Source organism: Nipponia nippon, unplaced genomic scaffold, assembly GCF_047370975.1.
Source record: "Nipponia nippon isolate SJK-2023a ecotype South Korea unplaced genomic scaffold, ASM4737097v1 scaffold_2, whole genome shotgun sequence".
Taxonomy (NCBI): Eukaryota; Metazoa; Chordata; class Aves; order Pelecaniformes; family Threskiornithidae; genus Nipponia; species Nipponia nippon.
In genome coordinates this window covers 59,864,099-59,882,328 of record NW_028262336.1, presented here as the reverse complement: position 1 = coordinate 59,882,328, position 18,230 = coordinate 59,864,099, and the positions used below count along the sequence as shown (strand labels likewise).

The 18,230-nt window shown below is 39.4% G+C and overlaps 1 protein-coding gene across 18 annotated transcripts in view; it reads left to right on the top strand.

Annotated features, from left to right (window-relative positions):
- INPP4A (inositol polyphosphate-4-phosphatase type I A) overlaps positions 1–18,230 on the top strand; it is a 131,212-nt gene that overhangs the window by 97,181 nt on the left and 15,801 nt on the right. For 13 of the 18 annotated variants that reach the window (XM_087757853.1, XM_087757852.1, XM_087757850.1 and 10 more), the window contains 8 exons: positions 1,549–1,732; positions 3,100–3,318; positions 4,468–4,741; positions 8,000–8,032; positions 12,324–12,496; positions 13,940–14,063; positions 14,334–14,460; positions 16,775–16,915. In XM_087757853.1, coding sequence (XP_087613979.1) covers positions 1,549–1,732; positions 3,100–3,318; positions 4,468–4,741; positions 8,000–8,032; positions 12,324–12,496; positions 13,940–14,063; positions 14,334–14,460; positions 16,775–16,915 — 1,275 coding nt within the window. The remainder of the gene's footprint in view (positions 1–1,548; positions 1,733–3,099; positions 3,319–4,467; positions 4,742–7,999; positions 8,033–12,323; positions 12,497–13,939; positions 14,064–14,333; positions 14,461–16,774; positions 16,916–18,230) is intronic. The other 5 variants (XM_087757857.1, XM_087757856.1, XM_087757854.1 and 2 more) reach the window with 2 other exon arrangements.

Sequence of the window (18,230 nt, the reverse complement as noted above, 5' to 3'; positions counted from 1 at the left end):
AATCCCCCACCTTTTCTTGTAATGGAGCTCAGACAGATACTGGGATTAAGTTCCCCCCTTGCCTTAATATCAGTTAAGGGACAAGAACTGGTATTTGTGGCAGTGACTTTAAAGCATGCCCCACACAACCCTCCTGTTCTACCTCACAGACATGCTGCAGAAATTAATAGCATTGCTCTAGGGGTAGCAGAGGAATTCACACTCCTCAGAAGTCGTGATCTAAGGTAACTGTGCCTGGAGAAGACACTCGGCTCTGTGTAGTTTCTCAGCATGGCTGTCCCCATCAGGCAGTGCCGAGATTGATGCAAACAGTGGGTTCTTTTGTGCTGTTACTATGCTGAAGCCATTCATGACTGGAAAAAATGAATAAAATTAAGATAATATACAATTGGTGTCACCTCATGCTTGATGCCATGTCATGAACGGGCATCACACTTGTCACAGCTGGACCTCATGTAAAGGCCTGATCTTTGTATAGCTTTCCTACTGGGAGGAAAAAAAAAACAGCATATTGCCTGGCAAAGGGAGTAGTGGTGGGTTGGTTCCAAATAGTTAACTAAGAGCACAACTTCAGCATAAAGTAATTTTCTAAGCTAAAAGGCAGCTTTTGTGAACAGTTCTTCTCAGGCAGGATTAAATCACCCTTCAGAAGTGCTGTTCTCTCTCCAGCAGTTACAGAGGGAGTCCAAGCATCTGTCTTGGACTGGGTGAGCAACTTGTGTAGACATCTAGACTTAGAGGACATAAGCTATTCTCCTCCACTGCCAAGTAAGCAGTCCTAGTGGAGCTGCAATATCCCAATATAAAGATATGTTTTATTGGTATAGTTCGTTTCCCTTACTATTTGGAAAAGGCCAAAATTTGGTATTGCTTTATGTTGTTACAGCTGAGTTTATTATAGGGAGAGTTGTATCATGTCCCTAGTTTAGTATAGTAAGTGTGTGCTAACAGAAGCTAGTCTGGAGATATACTTTGGTTTTTATATATCATAAGATTGCTTTTGCTGGTGTAACTTGAAGCAGGCCTGCAATAGAGGAAAGGATATACTAGCAGAAGGATTTTTTGTTAATAGCACAGTGTTTGTATTATGGATCTGGGTGGCATTTCTGTGTCAGAAGGAGTGCAGATTTTCTTTTCGTGGTGCTAGTAGCTATGTAATAAAACAGGTTTGTAAACCAGGCCTAAGTGAAGTGTCTGTGTGGTAAGGAGAGGGAGAATGGGGCAAGCTGTCTCTGCAAACAGTGGTTCTGTATCTGATGGCAAAATCTGTCACCCACGTTCTCCTCAGCAAAACTATCCCTCTGGTATACAAGCTCTGCCCGCAGCCCCTTGGCATAAGGGATTAGTAAATCTGCATCTGAATGCTTTCAGTAAAGGCAGAGAAGGCTCTAGGATCATGTTCCTGCTGTGCAATTGCCCACTGGCCTTTCACTGTTGATTGCTAGCTTAGGTAAATTTTTGTTGTCTGCCATTAATTCCCCAGCATGCCACTGTAATGTGTGTACCTCTAGATCAATTTTACCCCTAAAATCAGTCTTTCTTTTTCAGCACTTCAACAAGTTCCCAGTCTATAATATACATCCCACAGGACATTGTTAGAGCAAAGGAAATTATTGCACAAATCAACACCCTGAAAACACAAGTCAGTTACTATGCAGAAAGGCTCTCCAGAGCTGCCAAGGATAGATCAGCTAATGGCCTTGAAAGAACACTTGCCATCCTAGCAGACAAGGTAGGAGAGTAATACGTTTCCACACTGAAGCACAGTGTATTTTTTTTTCTCTGTCTCTATCTTTAGTAGGTTTTCTTGAAACATCTATTTTACTTTGTTCAGCAGTGTATTGTAATGTGTACAGTTGTAAAGAAAAAGCAAAATCAGATCAGCCTTTAGAATTTGCTGCTTTTTATTTAGGTTGTCTCCTACTTTTCACATTCTTGCCTTCACCTCCTCTTGAGAGTGCAATGGAGAGCAATGTCCTCTGGTTCCCTCTGTTCATTCATCATACGCCAGAATTCTTCAGTTTCTTTTATACTCTTTTCTCCAAATCCACTTGTTTTTATTAATGTTCCTCTGAGTCATCTGTCAAGCAGCAGCAACTGGGCAAAACTTAAGTAAATGAAACAATTCTGTATTTTTCCACTGGTGAAATAAGGGATAATGGTGACACAGCCTTTGCTTGACTTACAGTGATGTGAATCAGTTATTTCTTGATGGGTGCTAACAGAAACCAGACTGGACCCACAGCTGAACACAATCTTATTTACAGGGACAAAAAGCCAAATACAGTTTCACTGACCTCTTCTGTCCCTGAAGCAGATCTGAAGGTTGTAAATGGCAATAATGGCCAATTAGCTTGCCATAAATTGTCCCAGTGGAGGGGATATGCATACAGCTTTGTAGAGTGCAAAAAATAATGTGATCCCATGTAAATGTATTAATAAATGTATAATATTCACTCTAAATGAGTACAGTGTGTATAACTGATGTGTGGGATTTTCTACAGCTGAACAACGTGTGTATATATAACATAGTAAGAGCTTGTTTGTTGTTTTCTTTTTTTAGCAGGCAGGCAGGCCAAACACTTTTCATACTCACATAACTTACAGAAATCCTTTAATACAACACCACTAAATAAGACAGGGAACAAGTTGCATTGATTAGTGGGTTATATCCTCAGCCCTCCTCTTAAGTCTTGTTATAATTTTGGACAGGATGGTGGAGGTTAAGCATGGTCTCTCTGGCGTGGCAACTATTGTGTGGGGTATAAAAATGTCTGCATGTTGTTCTAAGCTTTCATCACATGGAAAGTGAAGTGTAAATAAAGGTGAATTGCACGTTTATTAGTGAAATTTTCAACAATTGCAAGGCTAATATAGTAGTACAGACTTTGGAAATGTACCGTTGTGTTTTGGTATCCTATGTTGCTTTTTAAGGCCATTCTGTAAAACGATTTTAAAGGCACCTTAGACGCTCCTAAACAACGGTTAGTTTCTTTTACAGAATACTAGTTCTTTTTTCTTTCCGTGAAAGAATATAGTATAAATCGTGTACGGAATAATGAAAACTTCTTAAAATGTGGGGGGGTTATTGCTTTTTAGACCCGGCAACTTGTCACAGTATGTGACTGTAAGCTGTTGGCAAATTCAATACATGGACTGAATGCTGCAAGGCCAGACTATATAGCTTCAAAAGCATCTCCAACCTCTGGAGAAGGGGAGCAAGTGATGCTGAGGAATGATCAAGATACACTTGTGGCCAGATGGACAGGAAGAAATAGCCGATCTTCGCTGCAGGTGGATTGGCATGAAGAGGAATGGGTACGTTTGCTTAGTGGAGTGATGAATATTTTCTTCTTTCTAGTTTTTGTTTGCTGTGTTCTTTTGTTTATAAGCTCTGTAACTGCTCACCAGATACGCATAGGATGAGTATTTTGGAAGTATTGGTCGACTAGCAAAGAGGTTGCCTCTGTCCTATGCTCAGTTACTCCTTGGCATGGGGATACAAACAGGCCTTAATAAATATTTCTGGGTCTTCTAAACAGCAGAATTTGTTACAGTAGCTGCATGGCTTTTCTGAAGTCAGTTCCAAGGGAAAGTAAATAGCTTTTAAAGTAAAAAAACTGACTGTACTACAAAGGGCTTTTACACTTCTCCAAACTAAAGCATATTTTGCATATGTTAGCTATACAATTCAGCCTTCCTGGTTTTTATTCTCATCTAAATATTTAGAACTTGCTGTCTATCTCCGTTTTGATTACGAACAGCATTTTAAAACTGTTTGTACAAAGTATTTAAATGGTTTTCCTTACCACGCTGCCAATTGAAATGAGAATTGGGCTGTGTAAATCCTGTCATTGTGTAATATAAGCAGAAGTTAATTAAATCTCAAAAATAGTCACGAGTAATTAAAACAATTATTAATATTGTGAAATATCAATTTTGAAATGAGATCCAATTAATTTTGGAAATGGATCCTTGCTAGTTTTAATTGTTTTGATATACTTTGACTTATAGTCAAACTTACAGTGATGACATATGAATAAAACCAATTCAGTTATTTAGATAGTAATACAATACAGTAATTTTATCTGTTATTCACTGAGTTATATAGGAAAAAAGATGTGTGATTGTATACAATTATTATGTCAAACATGAGTTTCAAGAATAAACAATAGTGCCAACTGGAAATTGGAATAATAGTGCAGGAAGAGGCACTTAAAATTGTTCAGCAAATTTACTTAGAAAGTAGCTTTGCAGTTTACCACACAAGTCATGTCACTACATATTGTTGGCATCCATTATTTATATATCCAGAACTTGTGTGTGCACAAATGTAAACATGATAGCCCAGAGGAAACTTTGCAGAGGAATTGTGACTAGAATCACAGGAGGAAATATATTGCCAAGGGATTTGTTACCCAATGTCTCTTTTCTTTCTAAATTGAGAAATAAATGTTTTCTTTTAAGGAGAAAGTTTGGTTGAATGTTGACAAAAGTCTGGAGTGTATTATACAAAGAGTGGACAAACTTCTCCAGAAGGAGCGTTTGCAAAGTGACAGCTGTGAAGATGTTTTCCAGTGCGACATCAGCTGTACTAGTAAGAAAGGTAATCGGGACACTCGTGCCTACTGGATAAATCCAGAAGATTTAAATGAGACCTCATCATCCTCACCACCTTCATCATCCTCACCACCACCTTCATCCACACCATCTTGTGCATGCCATTCTCTCAGAAAGACAAGTGCGTATGCCAGACACTGCTTCTCACTGCTGCTCTCTTCCTGTGCGCTGGCATCATTCCTAAGCCTCCGTTACATCCTTCCATGTGTTTTTAGTTCAGTGGTGGTGTTAAGCACTGACGTCAGGCAGAAAGGGCTGGTGATATACCGGGAGCTGCGAAGCCCATGGCGTATTTTGAAATCCTGATCCCACTGAAATCATTGCCAGATCCATTGATGACGGTGGCATTTGGTTTTCACGGTGGGTGTTTTAAGCTGGTAAAACAGCTGTTTGGGTTAGCATATGTCAGACACCACCTCTGGTAGCTTTCCTGTAGGCTTCAGCTTCTTTGCAGCAATCAAAGCTTATTACAGTGAACCTCTATAAAAGATAAAACATGAGAGAAGTGCAGGCACTACTGCAGTACTAATGGTCCCAGCTGGGCTGCCAAAGCATAGGAGGGGAGCCAAGCAGTCCTCTTAGACTGAGCTGAACTTGGATGAACCTACTGGAGTTTAAAGCAAATTTCAACCCAAGTTGTCAAAAGCTGTGGTGCTGAGGCACTCAATTAGTTAGACTTCTTGTAGCTGGAAGGTAGGAATGGGCAGTGCAAGCTCTCAGTGGAATAAATCCTGTCAAAATTTGAGATAAAGTGGGTGCTGGATTGAATCCAGCATAATGCCATGAGCATGTGAATAAAAGATACCGTTATCAATTTAGGTTGACAGTTTTGCAGCTGTACATTAAATTTCAGAATGATTTCATTTACATATGTACTTATTTGACTTATTCTCACATTCTTTATATGTGGTCACTATGATTTGGCCACTTAATAGAGCAGGTGTGCCAAGTTAAGCTCTAGAAAGATTGATTTGTGATTTCATTTCCTTTTTCCTGTTCTGTCTTATCATTTGATGGCCCTTTGTCCCTTACGTGTGTCTGTGACTTCATGTCCATCCCATTGTTAATGTTGCAGTGGAAGGCAGTACCTTAAGAAAAAGAAAGCAAGAAGGAAGTTAAAATACATGTTAGTATATTTTTGTCTAGCTCTGTACATGTTACATACCATTTGCTTAGTATCTTAAATGACCATGTTTTTCTAGGTTAGACTGACTTTTTTGTGTATTATAAAGGAATAGGAGAGTTGGTTCTTGTTTCAGAATGTGTTCTCTATTAACCTTTGACTAAGTTTCTTCTACCAGTTTGATACCTTTAAATGTTTTTATTTGCTAGATAGTTTACATGAAGTTTTATATGTATTTACATGAAAGTTTTATCAGTAAACTTCAAAACACCTTCATATCAATGATTAAAAGTTGTGGATTTTTAATATTAAAAAGAATAGGAAAAATCTGTGGTGGGTGATATCAGAAGCTTTTCCCAAGACAATTCAATGCTGAAAGCATCTTAGAACAATAATTTTCTTTCATTTTCAGTCAATCTTTTAAAGCTACTCTGGATCTTGACACTTATGCCATATAAAAGTGGAATTAGCTGCACTTACCTACCAAAGGGTTTGTTTGTGCCAAGAGTTTCCCTGCTGTTCCTCCAAAATAGGAAAAATATCTTTTCATTTAATCTGCAGAACCTGGGTCAGAAACATTAAACCAAGAAGTGTCGCAAACTTTAAAGCTGAGGGGCTTGCTGCTGTTTCCCAGTGCTACCTAAGTGTAAGGACTAGGTCTGAAGTCTGACTGTCAACCAATGTTGGGTGAATTTAAGTTAAAAATCCTGGAGAGGGAATCCTGTTTCTTAGGTATCTGGTGCAAACATTGTTCGTAGGTCTTAATGAGCAATTGCACTTGGGAAGTTTATTGTAAGCCAGGGCAAGCTGAGTACTTGATCACATTCTCATCGGCTGTAGTTCCTAATTAACGGTCAGTATTGTTGACGGAGGAACAGGTTCAATACTATGAAAAAAATGGTCTTACTGAAGTCAATGGGAATTTTCCCATTGAGTTACTTTCCTTGACTCCACACCAAACCTGGCCTGTTAATTCCCTTTCACTGTCACAGTCCACAACTGATCATGGGAATAATTGAGGGACAAAGAAGGTCCTGTCTCTAAGTTCAGAATCACAACATTTTAAAGTTTTTCCTTGTCATGTATTCAAAGAACTAACACTTTTTCTAGTAGTAATTCTGAGTTTTGAGTAAGTGACACTGAGCAGAGAGCAGCCAGAACTTTTTTTTTAAAGCAATGTAAAAATCAGCAAATGAAGATAGTTCCAGAATTGGTAAGAGAAAGACAGCAGAATGTTATTGAAGGACTTTAGAGGATTTCTCTAGAAATGAATGTTTGTGAAAGAAAATACTGCCTGAAATAGTAGAAGGGAGACTTAAGAATTTATTTTAAAATTTATTTTTGTTATAGGCGTAGGTATTCATTACTAAAATTGCATGGGGGCATACAGCTTCTTTAATGAACACAATGATTTTTAATTTACTGAGAGGTTTTTATCTTGGATTGTCTAGCTCAGCTGATTGTCCTAATGCATACAACTGAATTTGATATTTTCTGTTGTTATTTTCAAATTCGTAATTCATTGACTAGTGAATCTAGATATAAACAACAGAAGTTTAAATCCTGTTAGCTTAATAAACTACTCTTCATTAATACAAGACTTGCTATAACAGGGTGTATATTATCTTTTTACTGTTTGCATTGCACTGTAGTGTATTTTCATCTGACAGCTTGTTTCTCCCACTGAAGTGAGCGTGAAACACTCACAGGCTTCACCGGTGAGGTTTCAGCCCTGAATATACAATCTAATGCTTGTGTTAACTATCTCAGAAATTGTGTAACAGAAATTTGTCTAAGATAGCAAAGTACTGTTTCTTTATTACTCTTGCGTTGTAGGTGCCTTAACGTCATTTTCTGTTAAGTGCATTGAACTTACTGCTAGTCTTTTGCTATTCTGTTTAGCAGCCTTACTGCCAGCTTATTCTGTAATTGCACTAAACCAGTGGTTCTCAAATTGTGCCCTGTGGATCGCTGGGGATTGACAGTGTGCTTGCTGGTAATCCACAGAGAGCCCCCGAGCTAGCGGGTACTGGCTTTCCTCCAAGTCCCCATCCAGGTGTTCCTCTGATCAGAAACAATGGAGTGGCGGAGACAGCCCATGCCCTCGGTGCCCGCAGGCAAAGGAGTATCTCTGCTGAGCTCCTCTTCTCTCGGTGAAAGTGTTTGAGAACCCTGGCATTGAGCATTTGAGTTGCTTATGTTTAGACTGTGTTGCTGCTCCTTAATCATGCATGTTGCCCCTCCATTTCTGTGCAGATTGCAGCCCCGCTCCGGAAGAATCTGGCCCAGGTATGTGCATTCATGGCTTCTGCTTCTTCTGAAAATTGCAGGGTTTGGTTCATAATTAACAACTGAACAAGTGCCTTGCTGTTAAAGTGGACCATTTTCAAATGGTAATGCTCTGCAATATCACATGACTTACCTAAGCATATTGAGAAGTTATTATTTTCCTAAATAATAGTGCAAGGGGTATTTGGTAACTTCTCGTGTCCAGGAATGGGAGAGCACTTGCTCATGGTCTCTTTGGTTTGTCCAGTTGATGTGTTTTAGCAAACTGTTGTGGGTGAGAATGATTTGAGGCCTGTTCCAAATGTCATTGAAGTCTGTGGGAGTCCAACATTTCAGACTTTTCAGACATGCCCTTTCATACGTGCTGTTGAGCTGGCCTTTCTGAATGAGAACTTGAGCAGAACATGGAGCAGTCAACAAGGCTGACGGAGAATCTCCGTGTTGGGGGTGCGCACCAAGCGGTGTTGGGCACTGCAAGTCTAATGTTACAGAATACCAAAGTTAGGAGACTTTCATCCCACTGTTAGCCACCTTTCCTCTCTCCTTGTAGTTCCGCACACTGGTGTCGCATTTACAAGGTCTGAATAATATGCCTCTGTAATACCACTCTTTCCCAGCTAGATGGCTGTAATTTCCCCCATTTGAGAGCAGTTTAATCTGAGTTCAGTGAAGGTTCAGTCTTTGAACTGTTACAGCATGGGCTCCTCAGTTTAGTGAAACCAATGGGAAATAAAGCCCCAGTGCAGGTATGATTTTCATCTTCACAAAGTATATTAATGTTCTTCTCAGCTGTACACCCCATTTCCTTCTATCACTAAGAAAGTAGTTTTAATGAATAAAAGACTTAACAAGTTTTTAATTCTTTGAACATCTCTTTAGGTTTTGCAGAATATGAATGTGGTGCATAAATGAATGCTATTTATTTATTTTTTAAGATGGGAGTAATTAAAAGCAGTCAGGTTACCCCAGCTGGGTACCCAGATATACCCAAAACTGCATCTTAAACTTAAGTGGCTGAAGCTGCAGTGTAGTGAAGCACTTAATGCCTGCTTCTCTCTGAAGGCAAATGTGATGTGGCTGTGTGCTTAAGTGGGTTGCTGATTATACTTTACTGAATCAGGGCTAAGCAACTACCACTTATTTAATAATTCTCTTTTTTAGAGATGATGAGTCCTTGCAACCCTGACCTAACCCAAGGGCAACTGCAGGTGGCCAGTACTTTGATTTATGGATGCTATGGTTTTTTTTAATATGAAAAGACTAAAAGTATCTTTTCAAGGCTCTGGAGGACAGTTATTTTAATAATGTTTTTATTGCTCTGGAGAAGAGAGACTCCAAGGGGGAAAAAAGCAAAAACTTTTCCCACCTGTCATTAACATCCTTGATTTATACAGACTTTATGTATTAGGTTCTCTTAACAAGACTTTTTTTTAAAATAAAATAGTCAGTAGTATATAGTGAGAGAAGGTCCACTATGTGAACTCATAGGCCTTCCCAGCATCTCTCTCTCTCTCTCTCTCTCTCTCTCTCCCCAAAATGCTACATTTCAAAGTGTACATTAAAGCATGACTTTGGTCAGCAGCAGTCATAAGAAAAATAGCAAAGACTTATGGGGCCAAGTCTGGCCCTTATTTACCAGCCAACACTGAGTTGTAGCTGACTGAGTGGAGACTGCAGGATTTGTGTCTTCTTGTACAATACAAAGTGCCTAAAGCAAATGACAGGCATCCTGCCGGTTTGTACAATGCCAGTTTTTAGACAGAATAACTTTTAACATGAACGAGAAACCTCAGATTAAAAAGCAGGATTTGTGTCCAGACATGCCAACAGCTCACTTGGACTAGGTCTCCGGCTGTTGTAAATCTGTAACAGCTTGTGGCATCTCCGTTGTTTCAGGCCCCACGCCAAATCATCCTACCTATGGATCTGCCCAGTGGAGTCTAATAGTTTTAAAAAGTTCTGGTCATCTCACAGAACATAAAAGCAGATCTTGGAGTAGATTTCACATTAGAATTGGTGCCGATCCAATCCAACACCAATCATGGTGTTGGAAGGTGCCATTGATCGATTTGATAGAAAATATACTTTCAGTAATAAAGTTCTGTTAGGGAAATTAATGAGGGGAAAACAGAAGGACAGGAAAATCCAGGCAAAAGCTGAACACTTAGGGTCCTTTCACATTTATTTCAGTGCTGCCAGTGAAATGTTCCAATCTGATTTGAGCGTTGGAGTGCGATTACTTTTGTTCCTGTTTACTGTTAATAGCAACTACCATTTTGCAGACTGACAAGGGTTTGTTTTTTCATGGCCAAAATTTTAAACCGAAAGAATACACAGCACAGAGGATTTTTGCTCATTACCCTGGATGAGCCACTGCATTGCATGTGAGTGTTGGGAGAAAAAAAAAAATCTAACAATTGCTTTATCTTCAGGGGGGCTGGTATACCACCAGTGCACTTTGTGATTACCACAGATAAACACATCTTTCAAATGAAGTGCTGCCAGACACACTACAATTTTAAAGCTCCACAGAGTTATTAACTGTATACATCTGTGTATATCCAGGCAATGAGGTGATGATGATGATGTGCTGGAAGATCTTTTCAGTTCTTTTTGTCATTCTCATTTGCTTATAGAAAAGCTCTTAAATGCAGTAAGAGAAACACTGTTAGTATCATCTCTGTTTTGCTTTTTAAGTGTTCATGGGGCCATGTTATGGCAGCTGATTTATTTTGAGAGAAAATACTTAATAGGATATAAAAGACAAGCTGTAATTCCTTGCCTGTTCTTTTGATGTTTTCTGCCTTTTTTATGGCAATGGAACAGAGCCAAACAACTTCCCCTTTGTGTAGTTTATTAGCTTATCTATCTACCGCATAGAACAAAAGCAAAAAGGATAGTTCTGTTAATCTTGTCAGTTATGTTTCTGTTAGCAGATTTCCAAAGTTCCCCTCTTTGGCTGGTTATCAAAGAAACATTTATTATTGCTAGCTCTTAGTCCTGCCTTTGAGTCAAAATCCCAAACAACTGCCTTTCAGGGGCTTGAAGTGCCCCATTCATGCAGGTTCTGATCTGTACATTGCCTTGTTCCTACAGCCAGCTGGGCTGGGGGCTGTGTGTGTTCTGTTCGTGAGCTCCGGTGCTTTTTAAAAATAAAACACATTGTCCTTCCCTTTTAAAAAGGGAAGTGTTCTTCTGTTTCAGCCGTACATTAAGGAGGGCAAAACCAAAGCACTGTTCTGTTTTCTTTTTATATTGCAGAGGGAATGGATTTTGGTGTAGCACCTGAATAATTTTTCATACAGTCATGGAAGTGGGTTTCTAAAACCAGTGGTTGATTAAGACAAAAGATGAAAGAAGGAAAGAAAAGAAACTGAGCTTGTGGGGCATTTTAAGGCAGAGCATGTCTTAGGGAGAAGGAAGGCACAATGTTTGGGGTACTGAAATAGGATTTTGGTAACCCAGTTTCACTTCTGTGCTTCCTATGTAGGACCTTGAACAGAGTCCCTCTGGGACATATCTCATGTATTTCAGTGGAAGTCAAGCTCCGAACTACTTCCAAGGATCTGGCTAACTCCCATCTAAATCACTGCACTTAGTATTTCTTGCTAGCTAGCTCTAAGCCTTCAAAGCCACTCAGCAGACAGAGGACACTTAAAAGAATACCTACATGAATTTTTCACCTCTCTGTCTTATTATTCCGATGCTGCAAATGGGAGATAAGCATCGTCTTACCTCACTGAGGTGCAACGAGGATCAATAAGATGGTGAGGCAGTTGAATGATACACCTGTGAGTCCACAAAAGATTCAAAGGCAAGATGCTTGGGAGAAATCTCATTGACAGAAATGGCTAAGCAGGTGTTCGCTATTTGTGTTATACGATGGACTCCATACTGTCTGTCCATATATGCACTGTGAAAGGGTGTGTTTGAACCTTTATATGTAAGTATATACACTTGTGCATATACTTACTTATCTTTCTGTTATACTTTCCAAATCAGCTATTGTATAGCCTGTTCTGTGGGCACAAATCCGGGAGCTATTACATGATCAGGAAAGTCATAACAGCCTTACAGAGTAAAATTCTCCGTATTTTCCTCGTGCGATAAGCACTCTGTAATCTTACTTCATTAATAACAAGCAGGGAGTAACCAGCCAACCAAAATAAAACAAGCCCTAAATGTGAATTATCAACAACTTTGACTTGCAACAGGAAGTTTCTTCTTAATGCATGTTTGTTTGTTTCAAATAAAGTACTTACAGTGCTGCTAATTTTTTTCTTTTAACCAGGTGAATGGAGCGAAGCTCTCTATCCCTTGCTGACAACACTCACAGACTGCGTAGCCATGATGAGTGACAAGGCAAAGAAAGCCATGGTCTTTTTATTAATGCAGGACAGTGCCCCGACAATAGGGCTCTGCCTGAGCCTTCAGTATCGCAGGGATGTTGTCTTCTGCCAAACCGTAAGCAAGCAAATATGCATGATTTGATTGCACTTTGACATGTGGTCAGCTTTATATGAAATATGAAAGATGACTGTTTTCAGAATTTTTCAGATCTGTTCTACTCTTGGGTTTAACAGCGTGATTTTGTCTCACAGGCTGTGCTATTCTGTGCTTACTGGTCACTTACACGCATTTGACAATATATAACTTAAGTGTCCCCTTGGATATAAATTCACTATTTAAAAAAAAAAATCCAGAACCAGTGAAAATATACTGCTGTCTACAAAAACAACCTTTGCCTTCCAATGCCACCTAACTAAAACCAGAAGTAAGATGTGAAAGCAGGAGAAAAAAACAACCATGAGCAGAAAGTGTACTCCCTCGGTTACCTTTTGTTGTTTTCTGCATCGAGAAAACCAACGGGACCTGCAGTACCTAAGGAGAGAAGTCCAGCTATGGGGAGAGAAATGAGTGCTGTTTTGGAGGTTTTTTCCTAGAAGTTCTGTTTCTGAGCCTGCTGGGGTCTCTTGTGTCAGCCACTGACAAGCAGGTGTCTGCACTAAAAAACTTCCACATTTCTTCTGCCTGCTACACTTCTGTAGTGTGTCTGCTTCCCCATGAAATCAGTCTCTCGTTCATTTATTTCAAACAGCTTATCTCTTGGACATTGTTTGGTAGGGCTGTTGTCCCAAAATGTAATATCTCATAGAGATAAATTAAGGGAATTTTCTATGTAAAACCCACTTCATATTGCAGATAATTTTTTAAACTCAATGCTTTGAATATGTTTACCCATCATAAATAGAACTTTATTCCCTTTTGTTTAATTCTGTAACAAAGTCATACACCTGTGTACATAGCATATGGCAATCACTTGGGAAATTCCTTTGTTGACAGAGTGAATTAAGACTAGTACTAATTTTAGGTCTTAGTACTAGGTCTTCAGGACCTTGTCCTGAATATCTCGTAATGCTAAAGTTTGAATCTTTGCATAACGCAAAGAGGTATTGCATTTTTAAGCTTTCTTAAAATGTCATTTTAAAAAAAAAATCGTTGATTTATACTCTAAAAATTCATGGCCTGGAACTAGCTGTGTTGCTTTTACATCTGTAACAAAAACAATTCTCCAAGAAGACTCTTTTGTAATTCATAAGTTGTAGGCCCTAATACAAGTGATTGTGTCCAGAAAACAAACAGATGCGAGATCAACAGCAGTCCCATTTTGGGAAAGCTTGCAAGACGAAGGCAGTGTGCCCTAAATCTAATTTTATGAATGCTTTGTTTTTTTGTTGGTGGTTGTCTCTCTTCAGCTGCAAGGAAAACAAGAATGACATTTAAGGGAAAAGAACACCAGTCAGACAGATTTATGATACCCCTTATATGTGATATTGTTTCTGTTTGGGGCTGAAGAGCCTTTTTTGTCTTGAATCATTTCACTCTTGTCTGTTTTCTCTCCAACAGCTGACAGCTCTCATTTGTGGTTTCATTATCAAGCTGAGGAACTGCCTGCATGATGATGGATTTCTAAGACAGCTCTACACCATTGGCTTGCTGGCACAGTTTGAGAGCCTGCTGAGCACTTATGGTAAAGGCACAGGGCAAGTGGGTGGTATTAGCTGTTGAGTCAGCAAATTCTGCTTTAAATTGGCTGCAGCAGAACATGAGTGTTTGGGACAATCTGCAGCCCAGCTACAAAATGATTTTGAAAACTGAAATGCAGAACCAAATTATATCTGGAGTACTTAATTAGCTAACAACTGTAAATTTCTTCGACCTACAGTCGTCATCAAATTGATAAAGGGAAGTTGTGTGTAACAAGCAATGATTATGATTCACTTTTTCTTCCTTGATTTAGGTGAGGAGCTGGCAATGCTGGAGGACATGAGTTTGGGAATCATGGACTTGAGGAATGTAACCTTTAAAGTTACTCAGGCCACATCAAATACATCTACTGACATGCTGCCGGTCATCACTGGAAATCGGTAAAAAAAAAATGGGGGTCGGGCAGGAAGTGGGGTGGGACTGCAGATGGGAGAAGCAGGGATACTGCACTTGAAATGAATTATGTGCTGTTGTACTGTGCTGGTTTTCTCCTCAGAACTTCAAAGCAGTGTTTTGAAGTGGACTAACCCACTTTTACTGATGTTTCATTTTACAGGGAGCTAAGCTGAAAAGGGATATATGGCAAGGCTCAAACCGTGGCAGTATCGTTTTATGAATAAATATCATCTTGACGTAGCCTTCCACAATCATAAGCCAGAAGCGTTCAATCTTTTCTTAAGCACTTGCGCTGTTTTGAAATTTTGGACTGACTTCTGAGGGTGATCTCATTGTGTAAAATTCACTGCTGTTGATCAGTTGGTCAGTGCTTTACTGTATGCCACTGAGTAATGGGCCGCCATTAGCACAGCGGGACACGGAACGTGTATCAGGCAGTTGATGGGCTGCTGCTGAGGTGAGGCCTATTTAGGATCAATTTCCAAACTATCAGGGCCAAGCTGGCTTTGGATGCTTGTGAAACGCCCGACTGCTGCACATTTTGGCCACATGTCTAAAAAGAGATATTTTCAAGGTTGAGTTTAAAAGCAAATTTTATTTTAAAAGTCTGAAGTAAACAAACATTCACATTCTCACGTCAAGTGGAGTGGGAGTGATCTGTTACAGCTTTACTGTGATGGGAAGCGTTTACAACAGAGTCACACTTCAATTTGAATGCCTCAGCCTGCCTATCAGCTGGCCTTGCACTGGTTTCCAACTTGGGGCTGATGGGCCCCTGCAATAGAGCTCTTGCCCAGAAGGAGCCACTTCACAGACGGGGAGGAAGCTGTGGAAGGACAGAGGCCTCACAAAAGTCAATGTTTTAATGTTTCTGTGTTTTAGAGTCTTTAGAATCTTTTAGTTTTGAAATTGATTTCTGGAGGAAATAAGGCTTATTCGATTACAGTGTGCTGTACCAAGCTCCCCTGGAGCTTTGCCCAACTTCTTCCACATCTGAAAAAGAGCTAGAATTCTCAAAGATAAAAACATTTAGAGGAACTTTGTTAAGTTAAGGTTCACATGCAATGAAAAGTGCCCTGGCTGAAGGAGGTCTGCAGTACAATCATGTATGTTACGGAAATTGCTGAGACCTGTGGAAATGGCTGACAGCTGACAGAAAATTCATTTCAAAGAAAATCTTCAGTTGAAACTTGACATCAGCTGTAGGACACTAATCAGCAGGAAACCCGTCTTCATTAGTTTCAGGTCTGATAGTGTTGCTTGCTATTTTGCTGTCTAGATTTTACTCAAGAAAGAGAAGAAAGAAATTGTGCGTATTTATTTTGGTGCAAACTATTGGAAGCTTTACATTTATAGGTGAAAACAGGTTTTTTGCTTTCAGACATAGCATAGGATTTGTGTGTCCATCCAATGTAAATGTGGGACAGACCAATTTTCATTACCTTATTATATACTTCTCAGAGCTCTTTTGCTATACCTGAGAGTATATGCTATACTTGAGAGTTCTGCACTGTAAAGACTTGGATGTAACACCAAGGTATTGCTGCTGATAGGTTAACACACAGCACACAAACCTCAGTAACTTGTGTATTGGCAGTTCCAACATAGGGTAATATGACATACACTGATGTTATGGGATAAGATAAGTTGTGTTACCTCACGTTTGCCATGAGATAAAGCATGCAGAGCGCGCTTTGCTGTAGCTCAGCTGACCCAAGGTAACCTGTTGTGCTGCAGGAACAACCTATAGGTCTGAGTCATAAGCTCTGTATCAGTGCTTTTGTTAGCTCCCCCTTCAATTTATGCTTGGGTCGTTACTATCATTGCCTCTATCCTTCTGCTCAGAAATGTCAGTACTACTTACTGTATCAAAAAATGTATCCTTTTATGCATGTGCAACATCACATGCCTTTATCATTTTAAAATCAAATATACTTTATTCTTGATGAGATGAGGACATGCCAAGATTTGGCTTTTTCTACCCAAGTTGTACAAGAGCTGCAGTATGAATGAGCAGAGCAAAATCAGCTTTTGTCAGGAAATTGGCAGATCTGATTGAAATGTCCATGAGGATCTAAAATCAACATTACAGGTTGCTGCAGGTTTGTTTTTGAACTAGAATAGCTTTTCTGATTAGGAGCGAGCTATGGCAGTTCCTTAAAGTCCTCAGTTTTGACTGATACTTATTTTTTAATAGTCATATTATGTTCTAGATGTTATCCCTCTTCACATAAATAACACATTCTCGGAATGTAGCTTTTTGATCTTTATGTCTAATAGCTGTTTTTTTATTTTCAGTGATGGATTTAATGTGAGGATCCCTTTGCCAAGCGCCTTGTTTGATTTGTTGCCGCGAGAGATTCAAAGTGGCATGTTACTGAGGGTTCAGCCTGTTCTTTTCAATGTGGGAATCAACGAGCAGCAAACCCTAGCAGAGAAGTATGTATTCAGTCATGCAAGCTCAAACTTAATGGCAATTCGGCAATCTCCTGTTCTGATGGAAGTATGTCTCTGTGGAGTTGCACTGTTGCATTACTAACAGTGATTCAGTTTCTCCAGTACACAAACAAGGGAATATTAAATGAAGCTGTCAAATGCAAAACAAACAAAAGGAGGTCCTTCTTCATATGGCACATAGCTGTGGAGCTCCTTACCTCATGTCTTTGAGTCTAATGCAGGTTTATGTGGTTCAGAAGAGAATTTACAGAAGAGGAAATCTATCATGTGCTATTTAACACAGAGGTACTGCTTGTGGCTTGAGACCTCTGTGAGTGACAGATCACTAGAGGCTGAGAGACCATTCTGAGTATCTCTGTGTATTTGCCCCTTGGTTTTGCACTCTCCCCTAGACTCCCTCTTCTGGCCACTGTCAAAAACCAGGATAATGGACCTTTGTTTTATCATACCATTGCAGTACTTATGTAATGCAACACTGTTCCTGTAAAGCTGAAAAATATAATTATGTAATTATATTTGCTAGGGAAACTGTTCAGTTTTGGAAGAGCCACCAGAGCTTCCCTCTGTTACGGCCATAAGAACACATTGACAGAGGACTGCTCTAATGGAGGGCTCCAGTGAAGTCAGGCACATGCGTGTTGTGACAGCAGCCTTGGTACTTGGGTGGAGTGTGCAGTATGATAGTGGACAACTAGAAAAAGTCTAACAAAGGCATTCCAGCAGTGACTGTTGTCCTCTGTTGCCTATAAAGAGAGCCCAAGGTGACTAGCACAGTTACAGGTGTCAACACTGTGCGCGCATATACATGTATGTAGATAGAGTTAGATGAGATGAATCATGGCATTGTAGATGAGATGAATCATGGCATTGTTGACAATATTTATTACATTCATGGTTTATTACTCCTAGATCCATATTTCTCATTTACATATCTGAAGTCAAAGTTCCCAACCCTATCTACTGATGTCATGGTTATTATTAACGTATGAACTAAACTAGTAAATCCATTATTAAAAGTTTGAATTTTGGCAAAATGATTTACCAGATGTGTATTTAATATTGAAAGAGAGACACAAAAGCCAAAGAATTTTAAGTACTATTTTCTACAAGATTTTTCTTTCACTTTTGTTCCCACTTTGCCCTCACACTCATATATTCTGTAATGAATCACTACAACACTTCTCTGTTACACTTTACTCTGCATTTGAATGGTTAGGAATTTCATGGGATGAATCTTTAAACTGTTTTCTGGTAGTCATATTGCCAAATGTAGTTGTCTTCGAAGAAGGTGAGAAAC